Source organism: Molossus molossus, unplaced genomic scaffold (genome assembly GCF_014108415.1).
Source record: "Molossus molossus isolate mMolMol1 unplaced genomic scaffold, mMolMol1.p scaffold_m16_p_16, whole genome shotgun sequence".
Classification (NCBI taxonomy): Eukaryota; Metazoa; Chordata; class Mammalia; order Chiroptera; family Molossidae; genus Molossus; species Molossus molossus.
In genome coordinates this window covers 37,525,225-37,535,722 of record NW_023425351.1, presented here as the reverse complement: position 1 = coordinate 37,535,722, position 10,498 = coordinate 37,525,225, and the positions used below count along the sequence as shown (strand labels likewise).

The following is a 10,498-nucleotide window of genomic DNA, read 5'->3' as shown; positions in this document are numbered from 1 at the left end:
TAAAAAAAAACTTACTTGTCTAACTAGGTCCTAAAGTTAAGTATAACATACCACCATAGAAAGAATCTAATTAATCTATTACTAAAAATCAACACAAGCCCATCTGGTATGGCTCAGTGGATTGAGCACTGTCCCATGCACCAAGAGTCACTGATTCGATCCCTGGTCGGGGCACAAGCCCAAGTTGTGGGCTTGATTCCCAGTGTGGGGCATGCAGGGGGGGAGGGGTAGCCAATCAATATTCTCTTTCATTGATGTTTCTCTCTCTCTCCCCCTCACCCTTCCTCTCCATCTAAAAAAATCAATAAAATATATTTAAAAATAATAATAATAACCAACACAGACAACAAAATGGTTACCAGAAGGGAATGGAGGTGGGAAGAGGGCAAAGTTGTTCAAGGGGGTCAAATATATGGTAACAGAAGGATATTAGACTTCATGTGGTAAGCAAGCAATAGTACACAGATGTCAAATTATAATCTTGTACACCTGAAAATTATGTTATTAACCAATGTTATCCCAATAAACTTTAAAAAATCAACAGAAGCCATTCAGAAAGCAGATATGAAACTTTAATTCACTGTGGCATTTCTCTACCAATTCTCTATATTACATATAAACTTTTCTTATGTCTTCACACAGATACATCTTTTATAAGACAGTTTTTCTACCAAGTACTGTGTACCAGACCACTCTTCCATGTAACTATTTAAGGGCATATTATAAATATCATAAGCCATTGATTAAATATAAATACAGAAGTCGATACATATGTTAGAAAGTTTAAATTAAAAAAAAAGTTTACGAAAGGCTAAATACAAGGTAAGGTTACATGTCTTCTTTACAATACTCTAATTCTACATATAACATCACAGTGACAACCAATTATAATAAAATCACAACTGTTTTCAGGTGATAGTACGTTCAGATTTCTAATATCCAATTATTTTCATTTCAACAATTTGAACTCCACACTGCATTTTCTTTCTGGAGACCAGCTTTTGGACTACAGAACAAGTTTCTTGTGTAATAATAATCATAATCACTATGTTGCCCTGGCCAAGTGGCTCAGTTGGTTGGAGCATCGTCCCAAGCACCAAAAGGTTGTGGGTTCAATTTTCGGTCAGGGTACATACCTAGGTTGCAGGTTGGATCCCTGGTTGGGGGATGTTCGAGAGGCAACTGATCAATGCTTCTCTCTTCCTCTCTCTTTAAAATCAATAAATATATCAAGTGAGAATTTAAAAAAAAATTACTATGTTGATCATGACCACAGTAAACTAAATTCATATACACTGTACTACATAGAAATGAGACTTTATTAAATATGTAATATGGAACCCTTCAGGGGTGGTGTTCGAGAGAAATTCAAACAGTAACCTGAGAATGGGTTTTAACTGCTACTGCAGTCTACATATTTCATTAACAGAAGAAATAAGGTTTTTTTTGTTAAAAGAAGAAATGTTTGTCAAAACTTTTAGAAATAAATATATAGTACAGTCTTTTCCTCTTCAAAAATGCTTCTAGGAAAAAAAGTTCCAAGCTAATGGAAGAATAAAAAAACTACAAATAAAAAACAAGGGGGAAAAAGGCCTCAGAAAACAAACACTATATGTTCTGAGCTGCAATCTCCTCTAATTTACAACCAGACTGAGTTTTGCAGTCAGTTCTACGATGCTTTAGTGTCCCCAGGCCATGGGGAGTCTTTGAACATCTGGTTCATATTCTATAGAAATCTGAAAGGATTCCCTAAACACCCTCAACTAATTACACAAGGGAAAGCTGATCATATTTTATATTAAAATCTATATGAATATCAAACATAGTCATAGCCACTCTTAACAGTGTTGCTAGAATAAGTGAAGAAAATGTATGCACAGATGTACACAGATCACCATTAAACACAGGAACAAAATGCCATTTGATGTATATCAAATAAGCTCCCAAAAAGCCAATTTGAATATGTTTATTTTCCTTTACTTCAATATAGCATTAGAAGGGACTGCATATAATTACAGAGACTGCTGCAAATAACACTTGATGCTAAGTGTTAAGCATCAGGCATGCAAAATAGTTACCTTTTAAAATTTCTCATGTGTATATCTCAACACTCCTATTTATAAGCTACAATATTATTTGAAGCATTTAGTAATTAATTGACCTATGTCTAAGTGGGGAAAAACGAAAATTTTCCTGTCTCAACAGCTGAAGGTAACTTACTCCTCAAATTGATATTTAAACTGTTACTTCATTCTTAAAATTCCAAGTGATGAAAATCCTTCACTATGAAATCAGAATATGATTTACCAGCAGCAGTCTATCACTCAGACACTTACAGCCTGCCAACCTTTGAGAATTACATGATAAAAGTGATGTGCTGGTGGCTATACGTGACAACAGTTGAACATATCAGTCTCTTCTTTTTATTTGAGATCCTTTATTTCAAACTAAATAAAGCTTTTCATTAATACAAACTAAAAAATATATATTTTATATAACATCAATATAAGTAAATAAAACTAAAAACCTTTATTGTCTTCAAGTGTGTGGCAAAATAGAGTATGTTTCAATGACATTAGGTAATTAGGTAGGGAAATAAGTAGTTGTTTTTTTTTTCATTTTAAAAGCATTCCAAGTAATCGCAAACATTTACAAATTCAGATTGCTTGGTTCTGGGTCATGTATGGCTTAAAGTACTGCATTTGAAAACCACCTCTGGATAAAATTAATTTATATGAACAATGCATAGATTGTATATCTAGGAAATCATGCAATAAATAAATGTTCTCATGTACATTGGAATCTGTGACAAAAGGAGCCTGCAGGTGTGAATAGTACTGTTTCTTTTACCAAGAAAATACACCCAGCAAAATTCTTGCTTTTGACCTATTCCAAATCCTAGCCAGGTTATCCTAATGTTCTCAGACTGATACAAGAAGCCAATGTCACAAGAAATCTGCAATAAGGAACTGACTTGCCTCAAGTACAGGAGCTGAGCCAGGCAGAACAACTCTCACTATTCTGCCACCCTACTACTAAGTCCACTGGAGTTCTTGACTAGCTAGATCAAATGGGTAAATGCTTAGAATGACCCACTGGAAATGTTTATTACATTAGTATTGTTAAAAAAAAAAAATCTATCTGTCCTTTAAACCAATTTCATTTGAGAATTGCCAGGGTAAGCTCTCACTATTCCTGGTTTTGACATGCCCCTACCACATGAGAGTTGAACTGAACTACAATGATTGTAATGTCATCTCTGTACATCCGAGCAAGCTCTTCAGGAAGACTCAGCATTTTGGAGAGACGCTCATGATCAACAGACCCAAACTCGTTGTTGCCCACAGCATGGCGAATAAGATGGGTTGCTGCATTCTGATCCTCGAATACTGAGGACATCTTGGCTCTCCTTTCTGTTAATAGGCCATGCATCTGTCCCAGAGTCACCTTGTAGCCACCAACAGCTATTGGCTGTTGGTGGTGCATGCCCGTTAGGTACTCACCCACAATCCTAACTACATCCTGCCTATGCATTGTCTCCCACAACCCATCAGTGGCCAACACTAGAAACTTATCCTGTGGCCTTAATCTGTGGTAGGTTACCTCTGGCTCAGCAGTGAGATAAGGAGGTGTATGATAATTAGGAGGGATAAACTTGGTATATTCATTGTCATTCAACTGGTCTGGGCCAGATTCTATCACTCTCTTTTGAAGGTCAATGCTCCATTTGAACTTTACATCTCCAAAAGCCCTAAAAGGCATCAGTAAGCCAAGCAGCCGATCCTGTTTTACCACACTCTTGGCCTCATTCTTCGGATGTTCCAATTTTAACCGTTCCAGTTCCCTTTCATTCTGAGCATTGTGGTCATTAGAGAGAGTGACTGCTGACCAAGAGCCGTCCTCTTCCTGCACACCCAGCATGGCTCTGCTATCGCCAGTATTGGCCACATGAAGGTTGACACCATCCACATGGGCTACACAAGCGGTGGCCCCAGAAAATGCGACTCGAAGCACCAGGTAGTTAAGGAAAGAATTAGGATCACCAACTTGAGCCTCCAAGGAGATGTCATTATCAAGCCTCTTGAAAGCATTAATTAGAGCTTCCTTAACATCAATATCAGCTGTCTCCCCAGTGTTGAGGTCTATAAGCTCTTGCCAGTAAGTCCTCAAGCTGTTGAAGTACAACTTGGATGCCTCCTTACTGAAGTAATCATTAGGGTGCTTATGCCATTGGAGAATGGGTAACAGTGCCCGACCACTTTCCACTGCATTTTCAATCTCTAGTAAAGTCTCATGGGGTAACAAAGAGACAGCAATATAATAAAAGAGTCTTTCACTGACTGCTTGGGAACAAGCACAGCCTGCATGGCCATCAAAAACCCCCAAAAGCATCCCTCTGGTCTGCAAGCAGGTTGCTGCACTTCTCCGGTCCTCAATGGGTGCATTTGCAGGTAGCTGATTGCTGTCAAATCCAAGGACAGAGCTGACATTTTTGCCATCAAATTCTGGCACTTTGAAACTGTATTCATTCGCTTTCAGGATGCTGTTGACTTGTGGAGGTGTGAGGTAAAATTTCTGTGGTGTGGAAGCATATCTCCTTCCTTGGGTGTACTGCCACCAGTTCTCCTTTGGCCTGCAAAAGGTAGCATATGCCGGATGGGGTGCATACCTCAGGTGACTCTGAGGAATGTAAGGGGATGAGCAGCACAGATGTTTGTGGTGGCAGTAACACGCAGTGCCATAGATTCTGCTCAGTTCACAGTTACGAATCAGAGGAAAAAACAGTTGAGTTGGTGCTGGCATGGCATCAGAGAGTAGTGACAGGCTGGAACTTCTGACTGGGATTCCTACAACACAAATTACACAGGTACACACAAAGAAAAAGTTATACTTCAGATTACTTAATCTATCTTTGCTTTTACAGTACATAGTTAGCAGATGAATCTATTTACTAAGCCCTGTGCTAAGAGGTTGTATTTTATACCCACACCATGTACTATTTTTATAGGGTATATTCTACTGAACACAGTTCCCAATCACTTATGGAGCCAAGACTGAACGGTAGTCCAAATTTACTTTTCTCTTTTCATCATATTTCTTTGTGTAGCACAAACTGTGCTCAACGTATAATAGATTTAGCTGGGGAGAGCTGAGGAGATGAATGTTACATAACACTATGCAGTGGCAGTATACCTGGCCAATCACCCTCTCCCTCTCTATCCTTAAAAAAGGCCTTGGATCGCCCATATTGCTCAAGGACTTCTCCCATTTACCAACACCCCATTTCTAGACCTGTGGTGAACTGTTAGCATTTGATTTACACATGGCTATCACCAAAATGTGTTAGGATGCATCCCCAACCTAAGTATATTTATGCACTACTTTTAAGTTATACACATGTACTACTATACTAATATAATGTTCACTATAACATACACAAAAAAATTTTACATAACAAGAGAAATGCCAATATTCCCTTCCTATACCCCCATGAATGGCCTTGCAAATAATGCTTTCTAGACCACTGCACCAATATGGTGAGCTTAGGGACATAGGTTTCCCACCAACTTGCCAAATTAATCCTGTAAAAGCTGGCTCACCTCTTTGGACCTCACTTTCCTAAAATGTAATTGAACACATTAAAAAAGATGCTATCTAAGGCCTCTTCAAGGAGTCTATGACTTTATAAATGATTGCTGAAGTGAGGCTTTGAATTCAAATGCAGGTTTCATTTATTCATTAATTTTACCGTGTCCTTCATTAAAAAAGTTTAAGTATTTAAATAGCTCCAAAACTGTTACTAACATAATCTCAGTTCTGGAATTTAATGTACTTACTAGCATTTTCTTCTGCTTAGCCATAGGGAAAGCTATAGAAATATTATTTTCATCAATTATGTTATGGATCCCAAGTAGAATTCACCACTAGAAAATATGTTCTCTTACATTACAAAAGTATCTATTTGTCCTTGGGAAGCAATAAAGAATAGTGAAATAATACTCTAATAGTCTAAGGTTTAGATAAAAAAGGTATAGAATTATAACCTTGAATAAAACTAAATCATATCACTCAGTATATGACACTGAAAAGATTTTGCTGGGCATTTATCTAGAAAATTTAATGAATGTTCACCAGTAACCCAGATAATACATGTAAGAAAAAAAGTCTTCCTTCTTCTTCAATAATATTTTCCCTGAATTCTTAAGGCATTGCCTCAAAATATTAATTTGGCCTATAAAAAAAATAAGCTTTACAAAATACTTTATATTAGAAAATACAGTAAACAAAAAGAAATAAGGAAAATGAAACAAATTGAATCTTAGTATCAGCTATTCCTTCCAAAGGTTAATAAACCCATTAAGGGACAAAAAATTTACAAATATCATAGAGTGTTAGCTATATATTACATTATTTTTTATGTGCCTTCTTTTGAAGAGTAATTAGTGAAAAAGTGATAAGTGGGGAACAGAGAAAACCAAACAATGAATAATAACTGATTCTTGTTTGCTTCTATAATAAGCATTGCATAAGCTAGTCATAAAGAACCCCTTTTGCAAGCGACAGAAGTACCATATTTTAACTGCACTATTTAAGAAGAGATTTGTTTATAAAATTGAAGACAAAATTAAGCAATAAAAGGTAATGATAAGAATTTTGGAAATAAGATCAATAACTAAGTAAGCCATCTGAAATGCAGTAATAAAAAATAGAAATTCCAGAAGAGCAATCTATCAAGACTAACCACTTAAATAATAGTACTTCAAATTGAATACCTGAAAGTCATCCAAATTAAGTGTTCATCCAAATTAAGCCAGGAAATATGCTCAAATGTTGGGCCACATGACACTGGTTTCCAGACATAAACCAAATCTCCTAGTTTGCACGCAGAAAGCACATTAACTCATTTCATGCTCTGTATAAAGATTTTCTATTATTAAAAATGTAAACAGAGGCCTATCTTAATGAAAAAAAGTTTCTATTTGTGCTTACTTTAAAACTTAAGAATCATACAGAAACAAAAAACGTGTTGCTGATGGAATGTAGCTTGAATCTGTGTGTGTTTGAAAAAAGGAGTTTAATAGATATGTAACAGGATTTCATCATACAGGGTGGGGCAAAGGTAGGTTTACAGTAGTTTGTATGGGAAATAAAACTATAATTAGTAAATAGTAATACAAGAATAAACTCTGTGTTTCACATTTTCACAACTGTAACTCTACTTTTGCCCCACCCTGCATGAAGTCTAATGAAGGAAAAGCAAGTCCAGGAAACCTGCACTTTCCTTATATTGCTTTGTTTTGAAAAACTTGATGCTTTTGTAGTTGATTGTAAAATGAGTGAAATATGGCAAAAGAAGTAATGAGTCATGCAGCAAATGCTTGGAATCATACAGTACATTCAAACCACAAGCACTGAAATGCCCAAATAATATATTACATTTTTCCTTCAAATCAAAGGTTCTCGAGATTGAAAACAGTGAGTGAATTTTATCAACTGTATCTTTCACTTATTCAGTTTAGCATATGAATTGAGACTGCATCCCAATCCCCCAACTCCCAATATGCCTTCAAATGACATTCTTAGGAAAGATGAAATTCATGAAAACTCTGCTCTGTGATTAATGTGTCCTGTTCTCACCAGTACAAGTGATATATTTTCTCCATCAGACCAGATACCCTTAGAAGTCAGAATACTTTCAAATGTTTTCAGAAACCATAAGTGAGCAAACATTGAGTATCTTTCTAAATATTAGGTGATTCAACAACAAAAAACCCATAAAACAAATTACGTTGAAGAACTGGCTAAATAAATTAAGTAGAAAGCTCTTGATGGACAAAGAACAGCAACAAGGTACAGTTGTTGGTAAACTGGAGCAGTGTCAACTTTTCAAATTATTTCTAACCATGTTTTCACTGAAAGTTCGTATCCCATGATCCAGATGAAGACACATTATATGCAGCACCTTTGTCCTAGATGGGTTTTGTCGATTTTGCTAATGAATAATAAGGAAAGATGCACTGCAACCAGAAACTGGAAAGAGACCCATTCTTACTGATATGCTCAGCAGAGTCTGTGCCAAGAAATGATTCCACTTCATCAATAAACCCAAAGAACAAATTAATTAGAAAATGCTGTCACTGCACCGACTCTGGAGCTCTTTAGCTTTGCAAAGCTTTGGTGTAAAAGAAAAAAAAAAGCTATACTAGTTATTAAATGTGTCAGAACCTTAGTTTATGTAATCCTATTTATTGCATTACACATCCTGAATGAAGACTGCGATTTTTCAGCATTTTCTTAACCGCCTAGCCATTTCACAGCTCCCTTTATCGCTACAAGAATGAAGAAACTGGTTTCCTTTGTAAGACGCAAAGCCCCAAGCCAGCACTTGTTTGATTATTTTCTTTCACTCCTATCTAAAAACTGCACTCACCAAGGCATCAAAGCTATCCGGGTCCAGGAAGCCTTTGTCCTCTTTTCCATCTACCTCGCCCCTTATTTCCACACCGACCCACCTAAAACCGTCCAAACACAGAATCAGTCACCATCCTTCCAGGGTACCCAACGCAGATCTTTCAGTGAATACCTACCAATTCGTCTGGGCCCGGGGCACACACACATTCTCCTGTCATCACAACACGGAGCCGACAACATCCACAACCCGCGTGAACAGCAGCAGCGACAGCAGCAACGGCCCATTGAAAGCAAGGCAGAGATGCTCATTAGAGGAGACGCTGGCGGGGGAGGCGAGAGCAGGGAGGGGCAGGGAGCGGGGGAGGGGGAGAGCGGGGGAGGGGCGGGGTCTCGTTCTGGCCGGGTGAATGGGGCTGGGCTGGGAAGGGGGAAGAGAGAAAAGGACGGATGGAGAAAGGGGTGGGGAGAAGAAGGAAACCAAACAAACCAACCTAGATCGCGGGAAAAGCAGAGCCACAGCCCGAGGCGGCGGCCTAAAGGCGAGCAGAGGCACGCCCGGGGACCAGCCGCTCCATCCAGCCCGGGCGCGGAGCCCACGGGCACGCTGTATCCTCCGCCCGCGGCATCCTCCGCCCGCTGCCTGCCAAGGCCCACACGGCCACGGCTTCAGTTCAGACCAGGGGCGGCCCGCGGCGGGCTTCCCGTGGAGTCACCCCGGACCCTGGCGTGTGTAAGGGGGTCCCTCAGGCGCAGACGACGCACCGCCCGCGCCGCACCTCCTGGGTCCCCGCGGATCCCTACGGTGTCCCCGGCACTGACAGTGGACGCGCGGGGCCCGCGCGCACCTGGAGCTCCCGGCCGGTCCCACCCCGCCCGCCCATCCTCCCACCGCACGCTCGCGGCGCCGCACGCCCCACGCGCGGGCACCCCTTTCACAATTCCATGCGGGTGGAGGAAGATTCGAACAAAGTGGCTCGGGGCTGGAGCAGGGAATACGAACCAGGCACCGCAAGGGAGCAGACGCTTCTTCTCGACCAGGAGGCAGCCGCGGCGACAGCACCACCCGACGCTCCTACCACAAAACCCGGCGCAACACCCGGGAGCGCGGCTCCTCGCCCCCGGCCAGCCCACTCCGCGCCCCCCGCCCCCTCCCCGCCCCGCCCGGCCCCACCCCGCCCGTGCGTTCGGGCTGGGGCTCTTCCCGCCTCGCGATTGGCTGCGCAGCGGCGGGGGGGCGGGGAGGAGGAAGGCCGGGGAGGGGGGGTGGCGGCTGGCGGGGGTGCGGAAAAGCGGCGCGCGCCCTGCCAGCTTTGTGACGTAAGGGGGGTCAGACAATCCCTTCCATTCCGCCCAGGCTGTCCATTGGTTCTACGGGCCTACCTCACGTGACCGCGCCCGGTGACGGAGCGGCCCAGGGATCAGCGACCTGCGGGGCTGGGCGGCGTGGCCGGTGGGCGGCGGTGACTAAGCTGGCGGTGGGCCGGGAAGGGAGGAAGTACTTGGGCCCGCCCCAGCATCCCCACGCCCGAGGGGCCCCGGGGACGGGCTGCGCCCCAGCATCCCCACGCCCGAGGGGCCCCGGGGACGGGCTGCTCCCCACGCCCGAGGGGCCCCGGGGACTGGCTGCTCCCGCCGGGCGGGCTTCCGGGAATCCCTGGCACGTCGGCGGGGGACGGGTGGTAGGTATGGCCGACCTGGCGGCCGAGCGTCCCGCGCCTCGCCTGTGGGCTGAGGCTTCGTGGGATAGACCGCGGGGACGGCTGCCTGCCTAACAGGAAACTAAACTCCTGTCGGTCGCCTCCTGCAGTTGATACTTTGCAGATTTTAGCGTCAACTCGGATGTTTTCTGGACCCCGCTCAGGTCCCAGGGAGAGGACGCAGGTCCTCTAAAGCAAGAGGAAACCCTGCTGAAGCAGTGCTCTCCCCTGCAGGGTTGGTGTGGCTCCCGTTTTCCGAAGGGCTTAAATCGGGCTTGTGTTGTTTGTCCTGAATGGTTACAAGGACGAGGGTAGAGTCAGCCTGTAGAAGTGGGAAGAAACCCGTCTTGGAGTCAGAGGACCCCCATCCAAGTCATTTCCGTTTTAAG

General features: G+C 42.5%; 1 protein-coding gene across 4 annotated transcripts; it reads right to left on the bottom strand.

The window, feature by feature from the left end:
* Positions 1–2,662: 2,662 nt before the first annotated feature.
* Positions 2,663–9,507, bottom strand: PDP1 (pyruvate dehyrogenase phosphatase catalytic subunit 1). 4 transcript variants are annotated; one of them, XM_036264235.1, is made up of 3 exons: positions 9,413–9,458; positions 8,589–8,623; positions 2,663–4,847 (listed from the first exon to the last, which is right to left on the bottom strand). In XM_036264235.1, exons 2-3 carry the CDS (start codon positions 8,617–8,619, stop codon positions 3,190–3,192), a joined length of 1,689 nt encoding a protein of 562 aa, XP_036120128.1. In that variant the 5' UTR covers positions 8,620–8,623; positions 9,413–9,458; the 3' UTR covers positions 2,663–3,189. The 4 variants fall into 4 exon arrangements, with proteins under 4 accessions (XP_036120128.1, XP_036120129.1, XP_036120131.1 ...); XM_036264236.1 differs by lacking the exon at positions 9,413–9,458 and adding an exon at positions 6,774–6,913 and having other exon boundaries at positions 8,432–8,658; XM_036264238.1 differs by lacking the exon at positions 8,589–8,623 and having other exon boundaries at positions 9,413–9,507.
* Between the last annotated feature and the right edge of the window lie 991 nt (positions 9,508–10,498).

What these genes read in the sequence shown, in the direction of transcription:
- PDP1 (XM_036264235.1), bottom strand. Translation starts at nt 8,619, where the DNA reads ATGTGTGTGTGCCCCGGGCCCAGACGAATTG. An exon ending in CCCCGGGCCCAGACGAATTG is followed by an intron (nt 4,848 to 8,588) that starts GTAGGTATTCAC and finishes TTTGTGTTGTAG; the next exon opens with GAATCCCAGTCAGAAGTTCC.